Source organism: Ambystoma mexicanum, chromosome 8, assembly GCF_040938575.1.
Source record: "Ambystoma mexicanum isolate Mex_15411 chromosome 8, UKY_AmexF1_1, whole genome shotgun sequence".
Lineage (NCBI taxonomy): Eukaryota > Metazoa > Chordata > Amphibia > Caudata > Ambystomatidae > Ambystoma > Ambystoma mexicanum.
The window spans coordinates 1,567,466,606-1,567,490,250 of record NC_090929.1 but is presented as its reverse complement, the minus strand read 5'-3'; the positions used below and the strand labels follow the sequence as shown (position 1 = coordinate 1,567,490,250).

The window sequence follows — 23,645 nt, the reverse complement described above, 5'->3', positions numbered from 1 at the left end:
ACGACATTAGAAGGAGTCCAATCAACTGGGTTGATTTGCTTTTGCTTATTCTGGCACCAAATAACAAATCTTTTCCATTTGTCATAGTAACAGTGCCTTGTGTTAGGTTTCGTTGACTCTTTCAAGATATCCATACATCTCTGGGGTAAACTGAGATGTCCGAACTCTATGACTTCAGGAGCCATGCTGCCAAGTTCATTGAGTTGGGCTGAGGATGCACTGTTAGGCCCTCGTGCTGGGAGAGTAGGTTGTACCGGCACGGGAGTTTGATGGGGTCGCACACCGCCAATTTGCGTAGGTGTGGGTACCATGGTTGTCTCGCCCACATAGGAGCAACAAGGATGAGCGGCATCGGTTCTCTGTGGATCTTGTTGACCACCTTCCTCACCAGAGGGGTTGGTGGAAATGCATAGGCAAACATCCCTGACCAATTCATCCATAGGGCATTCCCCTTGGAGCCTGGCTCGGGGAACCTGGATGCGAAGTCTAGGCATTGCCTGTTTTCGCTTGTGGCGAATAGGACTATAGTGGGGAAACCCCTCTGAGAAAAGAGGTCTCCTACGACCTCTTTGTGTAGTGTCCACTCGTGTTCTTCTGGAACGGGATCCCTGCTCAGAGCATCTGCTAGCGAGTTGAGATCCCATGGAACATGTTGGGTTGACAGGTAAATCTTCAGTTTGAGTGCCCATCTCCAAATTCTCTGGGCAAGCTTGGACAGATTTGGTGAACGAGTGCCCCCTTGTTTGTTTAAGTAAAACATCGCCGTTGTGCTGTCTGTTAGGATTTGCACTGACAGGTTGGATAGGAGGGGTTCGAATGCCCGACGCACTCTGAAGACTGCCAGAAGTTCTAACAGATCGATGTGGTTCTGAGCCACTGCGTGAGACCAGAGACCCTGAGCTGTATGGTGCAGGTAGTGGGCTACCCACCCTGCTAGGGAGGCGTCTGTTGTGACAACGGCAGGGATCTTTGGATCGTAGAAGGGTTTCCCCTTCGTAAGATTTTCTCTTGTCCACCAGCGAAGACTCTGTACTAGTTTTGGCGAAACAACCACTAGATCGTCTCACTGACCACTTGCTTGAGACCAATGTTTCGCCAACCATCCTTGCATGGGTCGCATGCGCAGGCGCTTGGGGAACCAGGTAAATGCAGGATGCCATCATGCCTAGCAAACGCATCGCTTTGCGCACCCTTATTTGGTGACCAGCTTGATACTGAGGAATTTGCAGCAACAGGTTCCGAATTCTTTCCTCTGAAGGAAAGGCAAACCCCTCTTGGGTGTTTAGGACAGCTCCTAGAACTATTTTGAGGTGCTTGGCACCAGGCTTGATTTTTTCTCGTTGATTGAGAAGCCCAATTGCAAGAGGGGGTTGATTGTTCTTTGAATTTTTAGTCTGCAAATTAAGGGGGTTTCCCCTGTGATGAGCCAGTCGTCCAAGTAAGGATACACTGGGATTGCCTCCCTGCGTAGGTGCGCCACCGCCAGTACCTTGGTGAATACCCTTGGAGCCAAGGCTATACCGAAGGGCAGCACCTTGAACTGGTAGTGCTGGTTGTCTATTTTTTAACGTAGGAATCTTCTATGCGCTGGGAACATTGAAATATGAAAATAGGCATCTTTCATATCCAATGTTGTCATGTAATCCCCATTTTTTTAGTAGGGGGATTACCTCTTGGAGTGTAGTCCCGCAGAATTTTTGTGGCTTGACATACTTGTTTGCAGGGTACAAATCTAATACTGGGCGCATTGTTAGATCTTTTTTTGGAACAAGGAAGTAGGTTGAATAAATACCCGTTTACCTGGTTGCCCGGGACAAGTTCTATGGCGTCCTTTGCAAGTAGAATGGCGATCTCCTCGACAAGGATTTTCTGGTGCTCTAATGAGTGTACCTTCTGTTTTGGGGGATGGTCATGGGGCGCTCTAGTAGTTCTATACAGTATCCTGCGGACACTGTGGACAGCACCCATTTGTCCAAAGTGATCCCCTCCCATGCGTGGGTGAAGGTGGAACTGCGCCCCCCTACTGGGGATGCATGGGAGGGGACCTAAAGCGGAACGTCACTGTCTACTGCGTGGCGTGTCACCTCTGGGGGGGCTGCCTCTTCCCCTAGTGCAGCCTCTGCGCTCTGGGGAAGGCTTGTAATGCATGGAACCGATTGTTGCCCCATGAGGTTCCTTGATTTGATAGTAGTTCGAACCCCTCTGGGAGCTTTGGCCCCGAAAGCAACGAAAATTAGAGTTTCCCCTCTGTCCTGAGGGATTTTATTTTCTCGTACTCGCACTTAGCTGTCTTTAAGGCTTCCTCCAACGCCTTGCCGAATAGTACGTCCGGCTCTACCGGCATGTCTATAAGGGTGGCTTGGGTCTCGGGTTTGAACCCTTACTGTCTTAACCATGCATGACGATATATCACAGTGCCTTCTGCAATTAGTCTTCCAGCATTATCTGCTGCATCAAAGTTCGTTTTCAGAATGCATCCCCATACCAACCTTCCATCTGCTGCCAGCTGAGCCAACTGGCTCTTCAGTGGTTCAGGTGCGGAGGATACTAAAGCAGCTACTTGTTCCCACTGGTGGCAATGATAGCTTGCCAAAAGAGTTGTGCTGTTTGCAATTCGTGCCCAATAGGTGGAAGTGGTGGCCACTTTCCTGCCGAGAGTATATAGTCTCTTGCTCTCTTTATCGGGAGGTGCTTCTGAAGATGCGAGAGGTGTACCTGCCCTTTTTCTGGTGGTTGTTACTACCAGGGAGTCGGGTTTTAATTGGCCCCTAATGTATAGGGGATCCGAAGGTGCGGCACAGAATAATATTTCAACTCGTGGATTAACCGCACGAGTAAGATTAGAAGTTACCAGGGAGGGGTCAATTCTACGCTGGACAGACTTTAATATATGGATGATCATCCTGGATCTCTTCGGCAAAATCCCTGTCCTCTTGGACACCTTGTGTGTCAATTTGAAAATGGGCTGCTGCCTTGGCCAGTACCTCGTTGAGGAGTGGTATCTACCGGCGAGTTATGCACCGGGAGTTCTTTCTTTAGGAATTGGGGAGTCAAGATTGTAGGTTTCAGCCTCATCCTCCTCCTCCTTGTCCTCATCATCCCCATAATAGGAGACCCCTTTCTGGTCTTCCATAATTTGTGGGTCCGTTTTATCACAATATGACTCAGGATGGTAAGATTCAATGACCAAAGGGTCTGTGACCAAATCCTGCACCTGGGCATCAGAGCAGGGTCTTTTATTAGGGGGTTGAGAATCCTTGGACCCCGAAGGGGCCGAGGTAGCTGGTGTGTTGGCAAAACTAGGAAAATAATTAGGGTCTTTTTCATAGAAAAGTCTGCCATAAATAACATTCTTCTCATAACCCTGTCGATATCAGCTGAGCTCCATTCCTTGGAGCTAGGGATAACTACAACCTCTTCTGTTTCTTCTTCCATAGCCATGTTGTGAGTAGTGGGTGGGGTGATTTTTCCTTTAGTGGGAGGGTCAGGGACCTTAGACTTTCCTACCGATTTAGGGGCCTTTTGTTTTTCCTTATGAACATGGTGTTCTGAAGGTTTCCTGATTTGTTTCTCCCCCTTCCCATGGCTAGAGGAATGTTTCCCAGTGCTTTTCGGGGCCTCCGAGGAATCCGATGCCTTACGTCGAGATACAGAGGTGCTATTTGACACCTTGCGTCGTGATTCGGAGGTCTTGGAGGAAGGGCATAGAATCTCAGGAGTAGACGTTACGCGTCCCGACTGGGGATAGAGGTCGGAATCGTCTTCCGACGATCGGGCCTCCGGGAGTATTGGGAGTGCGACACCTTTCCCAACCGCAGACGGTTGGTCTTTGTCACGAGGCGATCTCGAACGAGAATGCCCAGAGGACACAGAATCGTTGGACTGCTCTTAGTGTCTTCCGTTGCCGATCGCTCAGCACGCGTGTCGAATCGCAGCCGGGGCTGATGTGCTTAGTGGAAGTGGTGTTTGTTGCGCTTATGCCGCCGGGCGTTGTCCCCATAACTGAGCCGCTGGCCAGTCCTCTGAGGTCAGGGGCTTGCGCATGGGTGTTTGAAGTTACCCCTCTGCCCTCACCACCTGAAACGGCGGCGTTGCTGCCATCGCTAAAAGACCCTTCGGCGTCCATGGCCTCTCGTTGCCTGGCGTAGTGGGCCCAGGGTTTAGTGGAGCAGTCCTTAACTGTTTTCGGCTGGAAGAGCTTGCAAGCTCGACAGGTAGCCTCGGGATGGTCTTGTCGGAGACACAAATTGCACGTATTGTGCTTATCTACCCAGGGGAACTTCCTGTTACGCAGGGCAGAATTTGAAAGGAGTACTCTACATATGTATCAATTTGGCAGCGGGCGTCTATATGTAGAAAATAAATGTGGGAGCTTTTATGACCACCCCCCCACTCTCCCTACTTGTACAGGGCCGAGGCCAGAGGCCTTCCAAGGCCCTGGCCAAGGCCAGAGGCCTTTCAAGGCCCAAGGTCCGTTGTGGAGTTTCGACGGCTGGTTTCCTCGATCTTCACCGACGTCAATCTTTGGCGTATGGTGGAAAGAAGGGGGAAGTTTTAACAATAATTTTAGTATAATTGGAAAATGCCAAGGGAACTCCGCAACATGCATCCGACAAGTAGGGCAGAAAAAAACAATCTGAGGTTCCTACACGCATGAGGGATCATGGGTACAGTGGCCGTCACACTAGGGATAGTAATACTGGCACACCCTAGTTCGACGCCCCTTTTCGAGTTTCGAAAAACAAACTGTAATACTCTGCAGCTTCCACTAGATGTCGGCCTATGCACAGCATATACAGTGTCTAACACCAGATAGCACAATATAACAGGCCAACGCCAAGCAACAAATGGCACGATACCTGAAAAACGGGTTGAAAAAAAAAAAGTAGGTCGGTAATCGTAATACTAGAAAAACTAGGGTAACACGCCGAGGCTCACCAAAGAGCAGGTGCAAGCGCTGGCATGATGCAGGAAGAAATTTTATAAAAATACTAAGCCAGCCCACAGCCAAAAATACAGTAAAATATAGTACTGCAGCAAATAAACAAAAGAGAAGAGGGCTCAGAACCGGTAAAACCAGAAATGGTCAGAGCAGGAGCCACACGAACCCAAGGGGAAGTCAAGGGTTATTTTAGCTTAAACTGGAGTTATTAGTTTACCAAAAAGAAATAAGCCAGCCAGCGTTGCAAGGGGAAAATAAGAGGCCAGCACATGATGTATGGCTACACAGCTAGCAAAGAGCTGTCGAAATATGGAGCTAATTCTTTCCAAATAAAAAGTGCTTTAGTAAATAAAGCATTGCACCCAGGTTATGAATATGACAGCAGCTTGTAATTAATACAAACTGAACACATTTCTAAATGGATTAAAATAATCCAGCGCTTTGCAAAAATACTGTTTGTATAACAATCGCAGTCAAGGATGCAGAGCACATTTTTCTACTGTCAACGAGCAGTGTGCTTTCACATTAGGCTATTCAACAGCAGACAACATGTGTAAATGACACTTTCTAAATCATATTGAGTGCCTGGCTAAGCTCGTGTAAATGAAGCTTGTGTAGAAATATGCCTTTTGAACTTCGAGCTTTTCAATAGCTATGCAGGAGTGTGTTTTTGCAGCTTACCTGTGTCTCAATAGTGTCCCAATGCAAACGCAAATGTTTTACAGGTTCAGACTTAATAAGGTGCCTTTATTTGAAAAGGGTTCAACCGAGGCTTATATACTGTGTGACGTCCAGGTCATTATTGGAACTGAGATGGAACAATTGTGAGCACCTGTGTGGAAAGTTGGACTGGGCTCTCAGATTGGTTTGCGTCCAATCAAACTACTGAATCTATATGTTTGTGTGCTTGAAACTGGGACTATGCCACTTCCCACACAGAGGGGATAAAATGATGCTGCTGCATAGGGCCCCGCGGTACCCCATCCTACTGTCCTTTCTCCGTTGTGACTGGTAGGCTTTATGGTTTATCCCATGAAGCGTGCCTGCAGCTAACATTCTCTTCTAACATGAGACATGAGTGGCAGGATCCAGTGTTTGAAAGCCCTTTTCAGAAACCCGGGTATCCCTATTCTGGTTGGTGTTGTAGGTCTTCTGTTCTGGGGGAATCCTTAGTGAAGACATCACAGAACAGGTGTGTTCCCCCTTGACCCTAGGGTCTTCTGCACCCCTCTTCCTAACCTAAGGTTAGTGACTTTGCAACGTAACTTGATGCACAAGGCAAAGCACTTACAGCACAGAGTCAAGTGTTGCCACCTACTGGCTGTAAAACTATTTTTGAAACAGCCTGAATTCTTAAAAAAGAATTAGGCGTAGGTGGAAGGAAGATGTTCATTAGGAATAAGGCTAGCAATTACTGTTTAAACAAGTAACTGGTGTCAGGGGCATGGGTGCAACAATTAAACTGGCTGTCTTGTGGTGAGTAAAGCGATGTGAACAAGTTTTGCAGGTTTTTTTTCCCAAACCAAACAGATGGTTAAGAGGTATACATGAGAAGGTTGTAAAAGAAGGAGGAAACCAATCACACAAAACACTGAATGCTCCAATGAGCCCTGCACATACCTTCTAAAGTTATGCAGTCCATATTGAAGGCTCTAGCCAGCTGTGTAGAAACTTCCATGCTGCGGCAAATCAGTGTTTTCCCAAACACGTGCTTGAAAGCTTTATCAAATCTAGCATTGTATCTTAGTTTGCTGATCATGGGAATGGCATCCTGAAATAAAATAAAAATCTTATAAAAGATGTGCATTTCAACAGATCAAGATTTGCACCTTCGCGAATGTTGTTTTGGGCAGGTTTTCTTTAATGGATTGCCACCTATGCATAATGGACAAGAAAAAGCAACTTTGTCTTAAGAATAGTTCTCGGTCATAGGTACACTTGGGGAGATCACAGGAATGCACTTTGTAATCTTTTAATAAAAATACAATATTTTTTTTTTAAGAATGAAAAACGTAGCATAAACATGTATTTAACAATGTCGAATATGGCCCTGCTGCATTATTAAAGTTGCTAATGCTAATCTCCAATGGTGGGTTCCAGACAGTGTAGGGTTCTGAAAAGCCAACATTAGTCGACTGGCAAAGGTTTACCACAAAACCCTAGTCAAAAGCTTGCATGATCATGAACAAATTACTTTCCTCTTGATAATGTTCGTTCTGAAGGATGACTTCTCCCACAGATTCCTCATCTAGGATATACCTATCCCAGCACAGCTGTGCTCCAGAAACATATCTGCTGCCAGGGTAGCACAGCATCGTCCGACGCCTCTACCTTGCCCCGAATAGGATGTTAGATAGCGGCAACTCGATCCGTGACCTCAATTCCACCCTATTACCCTAGCACTCTCAAGCTGAGGGACTGTAGAACCAGTGGTCTATTAGCTTCCTGCAAAGAGGGGAAGGTAGGAAGGGTGACGAGTCTGTGGGAGGAACATCCATCACAAAGAACATTACTGAGAGGTAAGCGATTTGTTCTTCTAATGGATTTGTTCCTTCCACGGATTCCTCATCTAAGATAGACTCTCAAAGCAGTACGTAAACGTAGAGGAGGGAGGAAGCAAGAACACCACCCAAACCAGAAAATTCTGGAGGACTGCCCTACTAAAATGGACGGTCATCCTGGCCCACAATGGAATCCAGGCATTAATGTTTGGTAAAGGTATTTTGTCTTTCCATTGAAAAGGTTTGCAACAAAACCTTATCCAACGAAACTTTCCATCGAAAATAGATGCATTGAATGCATATATGGTATGGGTAAAGGGTTAATTTTCATTGGTGTGGGGTTTTAAGGGTAAACAAAAACGTGGGGGGGTGGAGGGGGAACCCCCCAAAGAAAAGGATACTACAAAAAAAAGTATTAGATGCAAACAGTTTTGATGGAAAACTTTCGATGGAAAAACTTTTGCTGTAAAGTTTTCGTTGGAAAGACCATAAACCCTTAGTAAACAACAAAACTGGTATTCCCCTATGCAGGGCAGAGGTGGCATCCATGGCCCTGGTAGAGATTAAGCTCTGAGGCCCTCAGGCACATCCTTACCAGCTAGATCGTAGCATTCAGAGAATTACATTTGGATAGGGTTCGTTTGGTCACAGCCCTGCCAGCCCGAGCATCAGCGTAAACAACAAAAAGCTGGTCATTTTTCCTAGCCTCTCTAGTATGAGAGACGTGGAACTTAAGGGACCGTACTGTGTCCGGTCGATGGAATCGTTCCTCTGCCTTGGAAGGGTGAGGTGGAGGAAAAAATGCAGGCAGATGTATCAGAGGTGAAAATCCAAGACCACCTTTCGGCAGAAAGGAGGGTCTCACTCTCAACGGCACCTTATCTCTAGAAAAAAAAATAATCGGGAGATAAAACAGACCATGCCTGGAGCATTCTCACCCATCTTGCGGAAGTGATGGCAACCAGGAAAATTACTGTAAGGGTGAGGAATCGAATAAAACAGGAACTAAGGGGCTCCAATGGAGTGCCCACAAGAAAAGTAAATTCAAATCCCTCACCGGAACCACAAAATGGTGGGGAGGAAACTGGTTATTCTAAGGGAGCAGAAGTAAGGCTTAGACAAAATGGTGGCATGTTTTTGGATATAGACTTTTATTAATTAATAGAGGGTTGGAAACATGTGTCTCTATCCCTAAAGATAAGATGGGTTCCTCACCCCAATGGAAACTAGCGAAATTGTCAGGAAGTCAGTAACTAAAACGTCTGTCATGGTCATGTCCCAAAAACCTACTTCTGTCCCCAACACTAATAATCTAAGACAACTGTGCAAGGATGTTCCCTTCTCAAAGTCAAAAGTGTTCTTTGTGCTTTCAACCAACAAAAAAGTACCCACTTTCACTGGTAATAAAGTGATACAAAATAATGTTCCAAAATACAAGATTGCAATGCTAGGGTTGTGCTCCTTTTCCCTAGACTACTTCTTAGGTTAAGTCACTGGATAATGCACGAAGAACTGTTTGCTAGCTTCATAATTCTTGTATCCTAGCAGCTTGGCACCCTCTGCTACCAGAATTAGGATTCCTTTTGCTAGTACTACGGTTTTTGACCCTCTTATTCTCGACCTCTCATGTGGGTGCCAGACTCGCAATACTTTACACGGCGTGGTTCACTCTCCTGCCAAGCAAGTGTTCTCTCCTGGTCTTGTTTCCTCTCACAGGGTCCTAGACCCTCTTCGCTTTACACTTTGGTTTCTCATATGGGTGCGGGCCCGGACTCGCACTGTTGGGTTGTATCCGCTTGGTTTCACTCTCCTGCCAAAATATATAATTGTCCCTCATTTTCTTGAGGGTCCCAGTCCCTATCTATCCAGTTCCTGAGCTCACCCAGATCTCTAACAGCTCCCGAGCAACCCGCTTACCTGTTTGCTTCCTCCTCTGAGGTACCGGCAGTTCCCGGGCAGCTGTGCCCCTTCTGGAAGCGTTTGGGAGTCCAGCGGGGTATGCAGCAGCTCTGCTTCGTGCTTCGCCGGGCCCTGGGAGGCAAAGAGGATTCACTTAGCAGCAACCCTAGTAGTCCTCTTGTAATGGACCATGCTGGGGTTCTCTCTTTTCGCCGGTTTGCAATACCCTTGCGGCCCGCGTCAGTTCCTCCTCCCTCCGCCCCAGGTTGCTCCGAGGCTTAAGCATGAACTCTTCTCAAACTCCTGTGTGGTATTGATGTACTGCTTTGGGCCACTCACTGGCATTAGGAGGCTACACTACTCTCTCTGCTTCTCACGAGTGATCCTTGGACTCCCAGCCATCTTAGTCATCACAGTACAAGCCTTGAAGCTATATGCATGATACTTTTTACTTTTTGGGGTTTCACGGTTGACGTGTAGGCTAGGTTGACTGACTTGACAACAAAATACATTGTCTTCATCCAGGGAGGGGAAGGAAGATTTAGAGTTGGAGAAGGGGTTGAATGTATTAAAGTGGGGTTATATCGCATTCTCTGGTGACGGTCGTCCACAATCCCATAGGGGGATTACTTTTGCATGTGATCCTCCTTCTGTGCACCACTCCAGGGGGACTATTGTACTGTGGGCGCGATGCCCTGGCCCCAAGGTCTCACCCTACGGAAGGGATGACATCCTCAGATTGGTCACATTACTCAACCCCCGCAAGAACTGCATAACATTGGGGATTGTGAAAAACAAGCCCTGTTCTGGGGACCTCTTGAATACAGAAATCGTGGCAAAGTAACCCTTTACAGGGCCAATCTGCAGGCCAGACTGGGCCAAAGATAGTGGAAAATCCAAAACAGGAGATGGAGGACAGGATAGTGGAGCCACGTCTTTCTCGGGAACAAAAATCGAAAATGTACGCCACCTGCAGGTATACACAGATTTCGCAGTGGGCCACCAAGTCGTAAGGCGCACATTTAGGACATCGTCCGACAAGTCCCACTCCTTGCATCTCAGCCTCCCAGTAGCCAAGCGTGAAGGTTCAGGCTAAGGTTCGGGTGGAGTACCCGCCCCTCCGAATGGGAAAAGCATGTTGACTCATTGGAAGGTGTCAGGGATGTCAGATGTAAATGCTCGGCAACTCCGGATACCATGTTCTCCGGGCCCAGTCTGGGGCAATCAGGATCATCAAGGTTCCGAACTGGTGCAATCTCCTGATAACCAGCGGAATGACAGTGATCAGCAGGAACACATAAAGGAGGTCGAAAGTCCATTCAACCGTCAGTGCCCTCCAGAACTCCTTAACAAGGAAATTCCCTAGAGCAGAACTCACACTTCCTGTTGACACTGGAAGCGAATAGATCCACTCGAGGAGTTTCCCAACAGGAAAAGATCTCCTCCAGAACTTACCGAGGCCGAAGTCTGTCTGCCCAAGGCATCCGCTGTGACATTCTCTCGTCCGGCCAGATGAGACGCCGTCAGAGAGACACTTTTCCTTCAGAACCCAGAACCAGAGTCACATTGCTTCTCTGCACTGAGGCAAGGACCCCACACCACCTTGTTCGTTGAGGTAATGCATGGCCACTATGTTGTCCGTCAGGATCAGTACTGTCTTGCATTTCACAGAGGGGAGGAAAGCGGCCTGGGCCAGCCTGATTGCCCTCAACACGAGCACGTTGATGTGTTCCCGAGACTCCACGGGAGACCACAGTCCGCTCACTGTAAGGTCCGACAGGTGAGCGCCCCAACCAGCCAGAGATGTGTCTGTGACCAGAGTTCACCTGACACTAGGGCTGGTGAAAAAAACATGCCTTTCAGCAACCAGTCTTAAGACCCACCAGGCAAGATCCTGAGCGACCTGATCCAAGACCTTAAAACTACAATCACTGGCGATGGAGAAGCGACTGAAGCGATCTCATTGGCAGCCTTCCCTTTGGGGTCACTTGGATGTAGGAAGCCATTAGGCCTAAAAGGCGCAGGAAGGCCAAGGCCGGCCTTGCCGTTGCAAATGAAGAACATAGACCATCCGAAACATGTTCACCACTCGATCCTCGGTCGACAAGGCCCTGCCCAGGCGAGTGTCCAAGACCGCACCAATAAATCGGAGAGACGGGGTCAGCGAAACCAAAGACGTTTTGAAGTTTGGGGAAAAGCCCAGGCTGTGCAAGAGTGCAAGTGTGAAGTAGGTGCTCCGACACTTGATCTGGGCGCGAGCTTGGACGTTCGCCATTCAGGTAGGGAAAGAGATGAATGCCTTCCCTACTGAGGCAAGACAACCACTGCTAGTAGCTTGGTGAAAACCCTGTGAGCTGAAGAAATCCCGAACGGCAGAATCTTGAACTGGTAATGGTGTGGACTCACCATGAACGTCAGGTACTTCTTGATGACCTGTTACGTCCAAGCATCAGGCGTGATCTTCGACCATTCCGGTCCAAACAAGGAAAGCCTTCCCTCCCACCCCCCAACTGGTGACAAATGGTGAAGCCAGTCACTGAGGTTTGACGCCCTGGGGTGCGGCGGGGACTGCAGCTGCTTTGCTCGCTGGGCATCCCTTCCTCTGCCTCTCGGGAAACGCCTGCCTGGTCCTCTTCCAAGGACAGACTACCACCTTCAGGTAAAGGCGGGAAAGAGAAGAAAACCCCTGCCCGAGACGAAGGCTGTGCGGAAGGGGGTGCTAGCCGAAAGACTAGCAGTCACCTTGGAAGACTTGACTTTCAGAAGGAAGTCGCCAGCCTTGGCTCCAAAAAAGGTTATTGCTCTTGAAATGTATATTCAAAGCCTGGTCTGGACATTGGCTGCAAACCCGGACGTACTCAGCCACGAGTGGCGCCTAACCACTGTACTAGGGGCCATGGCCCTTCCCACAAGATAGTTGTGTCCAGTCCCGGGTGCAGCATCTGATGTGCCACCTCCTTGCCATCAGAGACCAAGGACAGGAAGATGTCCCTCATCATTCCCTCTCGGACGCACTCCGCTAGATTGACCATCGCAGTACAAAGGTCGAAGGATATCTTCACCATGGTGCAAGAGGCATGCCACGGTCTGCAGTGCAAGACTGCTCGACGCAAACAGCTTCTTGCCCCATGCGTCGAACCACTTACTTTCCCTGTCTGGTGGAAGGTAGAAGTGTTCAGGCTAGTTGTTGCGGCAAGAACCACCAAGCTCTCAGGCGAACCATGAGAAAGAGGCCGGACCAATAGAGCCGGATGGCGTTACCTCGCCAGATCCCTGTCCACTTCCAGAACAGAAGCAGGTTTCTCCAACACCTCCAATACGGGGCCTACACTGCCACATTGAAGGGCAGTAGCGTCTCTTTCTTGGGGGCAAAATCCAGGATATCACAAAGTTCGTACTGAACCTTGGACCTGGATGGAGCAGATAGCCCTAGAGGACTGGCCACCTTGGCCATCAAGAGCTGGAAGGCGGCGTGAGGCTTTCCTGGGATGGGAGCTGGCAAAAATCCCATCTCTGGGTAGTTGTCAAGGCCACTGGCACTCTGCAGGTGCCCGCTTCCAGGCCCAGCACACCCTAACCCTTCCCTGTAGAATTCTTCCAGGAAATCACTCATCTACCTAGAATCCATAGGTTCAAGCCCAAAAGGGTACTTGTCGCCATTGTCACAGATGTCATGCATCCTTGACACAAAGGCGTCCCTAGGAGTGGAAAGTATTCCCACTGAGTCAGTCGTCGGCGCCGGTGCTGCTGCTCCCGAAGTTAATCCTCTTCCTGGTGTCTATCCATTGTCCTTTTTGCGCATATTTCTGTTTTTTAAACCCCTTTTTTAAACCCTGATCTCCCCTCGCGCAAGCTTGCTTCCCTCCCGCTTCCTGGTTCTGCTAGTCCTGCCCCTCCCCCCCTCTGGGATTGGCCCATCACTCGTGTTACCAGGTCATTACAGACCTTTCCAGGGCAGGTCTCTGCCCGGCAGCCCCTTCGGCTAAGGACCCGAGGCAAAGGGTGGCTCCTACAGAGGTGGCTCCAGACCAAATCTGCAGGTATCCGCAGGAGAAGCCAGCACCCACTAAAAAGTAAGTGTGGCAAGGGTGGGGACTGAAGCAATTACTTCACGCCAGACAACCCTACCACTCAAACATACAAGCCCTCCTGTTGTAAACTCTTGCATCAAGACTGTACTCTCAACAACATTGAGCGCGCCTGATTTGTCCGTCGAGTTGAATCCCACATCTAGATAGTATGCACAAACCTCACAAATTCAGAAAGTGTGCCTAATAGCGTAAATGGCAATTAGTTGAATTAAAAAGTGTGCCCCTCACTGTGTCAAAGTTGAATTTAGAAAGTGTGCCTAAATAACATCACTGTGCCAAAGTTGAATTTAGAAAGTGTGCCTAAGTAACCTCAATTTGCCAAAATTGAACTTAGAATGTGTGCCTAATAGCGTAACTAAGGTTTAGTTGAATTTAGAAAGTGTGCCCAACTAGCCTCACTGTGCCAAAGCTGAATTTAGAAAGTGTGCCTAATAGCGGAACTGTGGAAAGTGTGAATAATATGAAACTGTGGTATAGTTGGGTGGTGTGAATAATATCATCCTGTGCCACAGCCAAATTAGAAAGTGTCCCTAAATATGGTATAGGTAAACTTAGAAAGTGTGAATAATATCATAAGGTATAGCCTTACCGTGTGGTATAGTTGAAATTAGAAATTGTGAATAATAACTTCCTGTGGTATAATTGAACTTAGAAGGTGTGAATATTATGCTGTGGTATTGTTGAACATAGAAGGTGTGAATAATATCTTCCTGTGGTATAGTTGAAATTAGAAAGTGAGAATATCATCTTCCTGTGGTATAATTCAATTTAGAAGGTATGAATAATATCATCCTGTGGTATAGCTGAATTTAGAAAGTGTGAATAAGCTCACCATGTGGTATAGTTGAAATTAGAAAGTGTGAATAATAGAATAATATCATCCTGTGCCACAGCTGAATTAGAAAGTGTCCCTAACTGTGGTATAGGTAAACTTATAGTGTGAATAACAACATCTTGTGGTATAGTTGAACTTGGAAAGTGTGAACAAAATCATCCTATGCCAACTGTAGCATAGTTAAACTTAACCACGCCATGAGTACACCCGGCCCACCAAGGTCCCCCGAATGAGACCCACTCGCGCCAGCCTCCCTTCACGTACCCCCCCCCCCTCCCCACACCATCCCGCCCTCCACCACATCCTCAGCCCACTCCCTATCCAACTCCCAAGACAGAAGAACCAACCCATCCCAAACCAGCCCGCCCTCCCTCCACCACACCCCCACCCCAACCCCTATCCAAACACCAAGCCAGAGGAGCCTGATGGCGAGTCGACCACCCTAAAACCCCTGTTCCTCCCATCCCCTCCACCCACCCGCCCACTATCATCATGCCCGCCTGCCCACCCCTACAACTAACTGCCCTCACAGCCTCCCATGCACACCCAGCCACACCCTCCCCCTTCCTCTCATCAACTCCCCCAAACATCCTCCTCTGACCGCACTCCTTCCCCTCTCTAAAAACTGCACGTCTCGCCCTGGCAAGACCAGTAGCCGCATCCCTTTCACCCTTTGACCCCCCCCTAACCTCCTCTCACACACCAACCGCAACAAAAACCCTGAAAAGTTAACATAGCTGGTCTCCCTCAAGCTCTCATTACTCCTCGCCACTCCTGTCTCGACCCACCCAGTCTCGATTATCACCACCCTCCTCCCCTTCCTCACCCTGCCTTCAACCCCTCTCCCTTGATTTCTCACAAACCACAACTTGAACTCATAAACCCCCAACAACCCACCTTCGAGTGCCTTGAATCAAATCCAACCAACCTCACACCCTCCACCCGCCTACTCTTCCCATTGACCACCCCCCAGCTCTCACCCGCCAGTTTCCACTCCCTCCCCTCATCTCCCCTGCCACCCCTCCTACCCACTCCCCCACTCCTCCCAACCTCCACATCATCCTCCTGTACCGAAGTAAGATGCATCCTTTTTAATGCCAGATCTGTAGCAAGAAATAGACAGCATCTTTGACCTCCTCGCCTCAGACAAACCAGACCTAGTCTATCACTGAAACCTGGTTCTCTGAAGACTTTACCCCTAATGCCAATTAAGCCTTCCCCCCCAAACTACTCCCTCATCCTACCCTCTAGAGGAGTAGCGATCGCCTTCAAGTCACACTTCTCTGCCTCAATCACCGACGGTCAGTTAACCATCCCTTCCTGCGAATCCTTCTCGTCAACTATCCCTCCCCCCCAACGTTCTCTCACAGCTTCCTAATCAGCTACAGACCTCCTGGCTACGACAGACAATTCTCAAGAAACCTCTCTGATTCTATAGCCACCATCCAATTAAACCATCCCAACCTCACTCTTCTAGGGGACTTCAATTTCTGGCTTGACATCCCCACCAACCCTATGACCCACTCTCTGGTCGACTGCCTAGATGCGATTAACCTCCGCCTCCACATAAACGGCCCAACTCACTATAAAGGACACACCCTTGATGCCATCTTCAGTGCCCACAACCAGATGCATCTAAACCCCCCCCACCCCTATCATCTGGTCCGATCACTTAATTGTCCCTTTCAACATTCGCTAACCCGCCCCCCTCCCCGTACCCAAACCTAAACCTCCAAATCTACGCAAATACTGGAAGAAACTAAAATTCCTTCCCAGCTTAGCCGACGCACTCCTTCGGTCTCCTTCCCCTACCTCCCCACGCAATGAACGCTTAACCACTGACGCCTTTGACTCATGGTTCAATACCATTAATCCCGCTCACCCCCCACTTGCCAATCATCCGCTCGCCATGGCCCTTTTCCAAGATGGTTTACACCAGAACTGAAGACTGCAAAACAACTATATAAAGCCCTCTAACGCAAATGGCGGAAAGATAAAACCACCCTGAGCAGATTCACCTTGGCCCGGCACCATCGCCACTACAAAGCCTTAATCCGGAAAGCAAAAAAAAAGCCCATTACAACTCTCGAATCCTCAACTGTGAAAACCCCAGCAAACCAATCCACAAAATAATCTCTGAATTCACCAAACCATCATGTACCTCCACCCAATCAACCCCATCTCAGTCACTCTGCGACTCATTCTCTCTCCACTTCTACACCACTGCTCTCAAAAGAACAAATTCTCTAATCAACAAACTGACCCTATTGCACCCACCACATAATCCACCCGCCCTACCTGCCAACCCACTGCCGGCACCTGCAACCCACCAGACTTTCGACTCGGTCACACCAATATCAACTGACCAATTTCTCAAACTTCTCTCCGCCCGGAAACCATTCGGCTCCCCGCTAGACCCCTGCCCAGCCTCAACCCTCAAAGAAATATACTCATCTACCTGCGCAGGAGGATACGTGAGAACCATCATGAACGACTCCCTCTCCTCTGGAATTTTTCCCGATGCATTCAAAACTGCTCATGTCAAGCCTCTTCTAAAAAAAAAAAAAAAACTTCCCTCGACCCCAAAAACCAGGTTCCTTGCTAAACTCATTGATCGAACCGCTTACTCCCAACTAAATCCTTTGTCGAAGCCAACAATCTCCTAGACCCCGCTCAATCAGGTTTCAGGCACGGAACCGAAACCACCCTGACCTCAATCTGGGGTGACCTTAAAAACACTGCAGACTCTGCGGGATGCGCTGCAGTAATCCTTCTTGACCTATTTGCCGCCTTTGACACAATCAACCTACTCAATCCTCCTCAACCGCATCCACTCCCTAGGAATCTGTGCAAATGTTCTGAAGTGGATAGCATCCTTCCTCAACAATAGGAACCAAATAACCCTCCTCTCCTCCTTTGCTTACGCCGCCCGACCAGTCAATACCGGAGTTCCACAAGGAGCGTGCCCATCAGCCCTCCTGTTCAACCTCTATATGTCCACCCTCCCATGAATTGTCCGCTCGCACAATATCCTGTGCTATAACTATGCCAACGACACCCAACTAATCCTAAAACTCCTCAACTCAAAACCCAGGTGCCAACCCGACCTCGCTGCCTGCCTCCTTGACATTGATCACTGGCTGACCACAAACCACCTCCTTTTAAACCCCACCAAAACTGAAATCATGCTTTGTGGCAACAACAAACTTCTTCCGCACCCTCTTCCCTGGCCATCATCCGTGGGCAATCCCCAGACAACCTCAACCTCATTAAAAAACCTTGGATGCACTCTTGACTCTGACCTAACCCTCTCGCACCAAGTCAACAACGTTTCTAAGTCCTGCCACTACCACCCCAAAATTCTTAGGCGCATTTTCACATACCTCTCCTTTCCCAAAAGACTCGCCGCTGTCCAATCATTTGTAATGTCAAGACTGGACTATGCTAACTCCCTCTACCTCCGAGTCCAAGCCTACCACCTGATTAAACTTCAAAGAGCACAAAATGCTGCAGCCAAACTGCTACTGGCAGTCAGCCCAAGAGATCACACCTCCCCAGCTCTCGAAATTCTCCACTGGCTCCCGGTTGGACGAAGTGTGACCTTCAAAACCTTATGCATCTCTCACCGAGCAACGCATAAAACCGAACCTCAATACCTTCAGGACAAGCTAAAACCCTACCATCCACCGCACACTCTAAGATCAAGCTCTGCCCGCCTCCTAGTGATACCTAACACCAACTCAGTCAGGTTAGGTGGATCATCATTCTCACCCTTGGCCCCCACTCTATGGAACTCACTTCCACCCCACATTCGATTCACCGAAACCTCATGTCTTTCTGCAAATTACTGAAAACGTGGCTCTTCCCTTAAAAATCGACTCTTAGAACAAACAGAATAAACAACCACAATAAACATAAACCCAAGGTTGTTGGACAAAGATAACAATCCAGCATAGAGACCCAATCGAACAAACGGAAAACTAGAACGGCCAGTGTAAATAAAACACATGAAGTGGACGGAACGGACAAAGTGGATGGAACAGAAGAATTGGATGGAATGGAAGAAGTATCTTGAACAGATGAAATGTAAGGAAAGGATGATATGTAACGAACAAACGAAATGTAAGGAACGGATAAGATATAACAAACAGATGAAATATAAAGAACGGATGAAGTAGACAATACGCAGAAGTAGATCGAATGCGTGGAAAGAATGGAGTGGACGGATAAAGTTGATAAAGGAATGAAATGGATGTAAAGGGTGAATGAATTGAGCGGAGTGAGTAAATGGAACAGATGGAGTGGATGGAACGGATGGAGCGGATGGAGTGGATGGAACGGATGGAGTGAATTAAACGGATGGAACGGAGAGCTGGTTGGACTGAGTCTACTGGTCAGAACGTACGGATGGAGTGGGTGGAGCAGATGAAATAGATGGAACTGAGTGGACGTACCGGCTGAAGTGGATGGAACAGAGTGCTAGCTGGAGTGGATGCACTAGCCAGAATGGATGGAACCGACGGAGCCAATGGAGCAGATGAAACAGATGGAACGGAGTGGACATACTGATTAGAATGAATGGAACGGATGGTATAGATGGAACAAAAGGAATAGATGGAACAAATGGAAGTTGGAACATATGGTTCAGATGGGAACGGAAGAAATGGATGAAGTGGATTGAGCGGATGAAATGGATGCAGTGGATGGAACGGAAGCAGTAGATTAAACAGACGGAATGGATGAATCACGCGGGGTGGAAGGCACAGACGGGGTGGAAGGCACAGACGGGGTGGAAGGCACAGACGGGGTGGATGACAGGGATGGAACGGATAAGTAGACTGAACAGATAAGACGAACAAGCAGATTGAACGGAAAGGATGAAAAGGATGGAATAGATGGAACGAATTGAGTGGATGGAACGGATGCAGTGGATGAAATGGACACAGGAGACGGAACAGATGGAGTGGGTTGAACACACAGAGCGGATCGAATGAATAGGAAGGATGGAATGGATAGAACACATTAAAGGGATGGTCTAGTAAAAATTTTTATTAAAAAATAGATAGGCCACATAAAAAAAATATACTAGCATCCTCCGTTTTAAAACTTCCTATGTAAAATTTTGAGCTATTCAAGCTCAAAATTCGAAAAAGCAAGCACAGGGGCGCAGCCATTTTGTGAAATGGAGGCCCTCCTGTGCTGGCTTTTGCTTTTGCGGCACTAATGAAGGAAAAGCCAGCCAGCTGTAGTAAACAAAGTCTACCGCTGGGTGGCTTTCCCTTCATTAGTGCCGGGACTCGGAGGACGCGGACCGGAGACCAGAGCAGGAAAGCTGCAGCTGAATCTCGGTAAGTGGTATTTATTTTTTGTAAAAAAAATAAGCACTAGCTGCGTTTTTTTTTCTAAGTTTTCCGGGCTGGAGGAGCCCGGAAAACTTAGAAATAAAACTGCAGCTTTAAAAACGTTGTATTTATGTTTGCGGTCGCTTTTGAAGCGACCGCAAACATAAATACAATGTTATTGTGTTGGAAAACGCTGCGGTTTTAAAACCGCAGCGTTTTCCAACACAACCGCGTTGTGTCAGCCTGAATCTGCTTTACCATTTGGGGCTCTCGGGCTCCCCACGGGGAGCCCGAGAGCCCCAAATGGGAAGCAGATTTAGGCAGACAACGCAGCATTTAGCATTTCCCATTTGGGGCTCTCGGGCTCCCCAAAGGGAGCCCGAGAGCCCCAAATGGGAAATCAGCTGCAGGTAGAAACACTATGCGGCATGTAAACATAACCGCGTGTGTTTCTGCCTGCTGTGGCTTTCACTTTGGGTCTCCGGTGGAGCACCGGAGACCCAAAGTGATAGCCACAGCAGGCAGAAACACACACGGTTGTGTTGGAAAACGCTGCGGTTTAAAAAACGCAGCGTTTTCCAACACAATAACGTATTTATGTTTGTGGTCGCTTCAAAAGCGACCGCAAACATAAATACAACGTTTTTAAAGCTTCTGTTTTATTTCTAAGTTTTCCGGGCTCCTCCAGCCCGGAAAACTTAGAAAAAAAAACGCAGCTAGTGCTTATTTTTTGTAAAAAGAATAAATAGCACTTACCGAGATTCAGCGGCAGCTTTCCTGCTCTGGTCTCCGGTCCGCGTCCTCCGAGTCCCGGCACTAATGAAGGGAAAGCCACCCAGCGGTAGACTTTGTTTACTACAGCTGGCTGGCTTTTCCTTCATTAGTGCCGCAAAAGCAAAAGCCAGCACAGGAGGGCCTCCATTTCACAAAATGGCTGCGCCCCTGTGCTTGCTTTTTCGAATTTTGAGCTTGAATAGCTCAAAATTTTACATAGGAAGTTTTAAAACGGAGGATGCTAGTATATTTTTTTTTATGTGACCTATCTATTTTTTAAATAAAATTTTTTACTAGACCATCCCTTTAAACGGATGGAAGGATGAAATGGGTCTACGGAATGGATGGAGTAGATCCTGCGGATGAAGGGTTGAGTGGATGAACTGGATGAAAGGAATAGTAGATTAAATGGAACAGACAAAATGGATGAACAGACGAAGTGGAATGAACGGACAGAGTAAATAAAACAGATTGAATAGATTGTACAGATGGAGTGCCCGATCTCAAGCGCTTTATCAATAACCACCATATCACACTACCATGCTTACTCTCTCGTATACACCACCACTCAACTAGAACACAGCGATACCATGACACATTCAATACAGCTGTTCTCATACTTACACCCGCCACATACTCATCATCCGAATTAAACACAGCTAGCTGTGCACACACCTCTAGCTTAAGCGTCTCCCTGGGCCTAACGCAGCAAGAAATCAGTCTGGGTGTCCACCCTGCAGAATGAACACATGCAACTGACCTCCCCACCACACCTACTGCTATGCTAAGAATCAGCTATCCTGCAACTGCCACACCGGCTGCACACATATCCGGTGCACCCACACACCTTATGACTCTCTGTCTCTCTCTCTCTCTCTCTCTCTCTCTCTCTCTCTCTCTCTCTCTCTGCTGATTTGCACTACGGTTCCCGAGGGCGTTCAACCTACCAGCGCTTTGAGATCATACCAATGATACATAAGGCGCTATATAAATGCCAAGTAACATAACATACAAACTCTGCCTAACACCTATGAACATATCTTATTCTTAATTGCCAATGCTGGCACCATGGTTGATCCCAATTGACAATGACTCTTTTTGAAGCATTTCTTCCCATTTTCCTGCTTCTTGACAAAAAAAAGAATGTGGATTTGAAAGGTGGTTTTTGATATGTTTTGTCATTTTTCCTGGATTGTGCAGACGGTTGCAGGCATCAAGTCTTTTCCAGGCCTCATCACCCTACCTTCAACAGACAATGAGTATGAGAGGTTTTACCCATCATTGAGAAAGGTATTGAAAGGGCAGGTGCTTCTTTGAAGATTGCTTAGCAAGGTTTGTAAGGTTGCCTAGTGGGACCTGGTGAGACAGGTAGTAGTTTATTAGGTGGGTATGATATCTCAGAGAAGGTTGCTTAGCCTTAGTCTTGAGTAGATGTAGAGGCAATGATAATGATCTCTGCTTATTCATTAATGACCTTTTGCATTTTAAGTGTGTTGTGTGTAGTGACCATAATGGTAGCAATGTTTCTTTATTTCTTATTTCTAATAATTAAAGGATTTACATTATACATGGGAGTGTAAGAAGCATTGAGTGTTCATTACTGAGCATTTTGTCAGAAGTATTTTAACATGAACTTTAAGAGTGGGGCATCTATTTGAAGTACTGTGTATTGGAATGTTATAAATGGTGCATGTCTTTAATACATATACAAGGGGTTACTGGAAGGTTTGAGCAGTGGACTATCAAAAATAAGTGACATTCGTGAGCCACTCCTGTGTAGACGAATGAGAAGCAGCCACCCACTGCAGGGGGTTGATTGCCTGCTCTCTTGACTGATGCACAGGGACGGTTACAAGCTTTTCTCTTTCTCAATTCCTACCACAGCCCCTGCTGGGGAGATGTGGGAGGCGCTTGAGATTGAGGTGATAAGAAACATGTCATTGCAAGCATCTGGCTCCTGAAGCTCTATGGAACTATGGTGACAATGTTACGACACATTCTCACCCTACCACTATCTACAACTTTATGGATAAGCAACAATAGTGGGTCTACTAGAGGCTGGGGGTAGAAGCTCATTAGATCTACAGAGGCTCTCACCCATTCCTCCATCTATACAGGCTAACATAGCCGTAATTATAAAACTGAACTTTCCTTTAGGAAACTGTGTGTCATAACGGGGAAGAACCCATGCCTTTTCATAAAGCTGTATCATGAGCTAGGCGTTAATTTATTAAATGTTTCTTAATGTACGGCAGAATTCTAGGCTTTGTCCTGGAGTTGGTTTGTAGTAGAGAACACACTTTACTCCAAATTTGAGGGGCCTCTTGACACCTTCATAAGGCAGAAGAAAGAGAAGGGTTGTTGCAACACCTAGAGTCCAGCCTCAGACACCCATATGTATGGGCAATGATGAGTCGGGCAATGACACATAAAATGATGACAGGATGGATCTGGAATCTTGCAAAGATTCTCTGCCATGGGCTGCAAGTAAATTCAACATTTTGATTAAAGAGCCTCCTCTACCAAAATCTTTTTGCAAGAGGCCTTGTATTCGCATAGAATGGCAGAGGTCGAGTCAAATATATAAGGGTCTGCTGGCACTGACAATGTTATTATTAACCCTAGTCTGTACGGGTGCATGCCTATGGTTTAGGACATGCACCAGTACATTTTTCTACATAGCAGTGCAACTAAAATAAAAGTAAACAGTAGCTACCAGTCTCTGGCTCACACATGGTAAGGGGACCTACCCATGAACCCCAGTGGTGCACTTTTCAGTGCCCCTGCCCTGCTAGTCATATAGGCTTCTTATGACAGAACATATAAAAGATTGAAAAACGTACTTCTGAGTAACATTGTTTCTGATGGATGTTCTTACCAGACATGATTTTGGGGCCAGTATATATTGCGGCACAGTGCCCCATGGCCTTAGTTCCACCTGTTTTCCCTAGCACAGTTATGCTGAGGGACCACAGATCCAGGTGTACTAGCTGGGCTGAGAGGATAGCTCAGGGGCAACAAGCTTGTTCTGCAAGCAAGAAAACTCAGCAAGTTATGGGTTCAAATCCCAGGCCCGTACGGTTGCCTGCTTTTAACTCAGCGTAGTGGTTGCTGGCCTTTTCCCACTCCCACCGCCTCCCGAACTAGCGAGCAGCTCCTTTCATGCACCAGATCGACCCCAGAGTGGCATCCCCCTGCAGGTAACCCCATTTGGGCATCTTACACCGACAACATGTCCAGGCTGCACACACTCTGCTCTCT

At 47.6% G+C, this 23,645-nt stretch overlaps 1 protein-coding gene across 1 annotated transcript in view; it reads right to left on the bottom strand.

Moving 5' to 3' along the window:
- SMC3 (structural maintenance of chromosomes 3) overlaps positions 1 to 23,645 on the bottom strand; it is a 1,173,064-nt gene that overhangs the window by 604,265 nt on the left and 545,154 nt on the right. Inside the window, exon 18 of the mRNA XM_069611771.1 lies at positions 6,563 to 6,713. Within this exon, the coding sequence (XP_069467872.1) occupies positions 6,563 to 6,713 (151 nt within the window). The remainder of the gene's footprint in view (positions 1 to 6,562; positions 6,714 to 23,645) is intronic.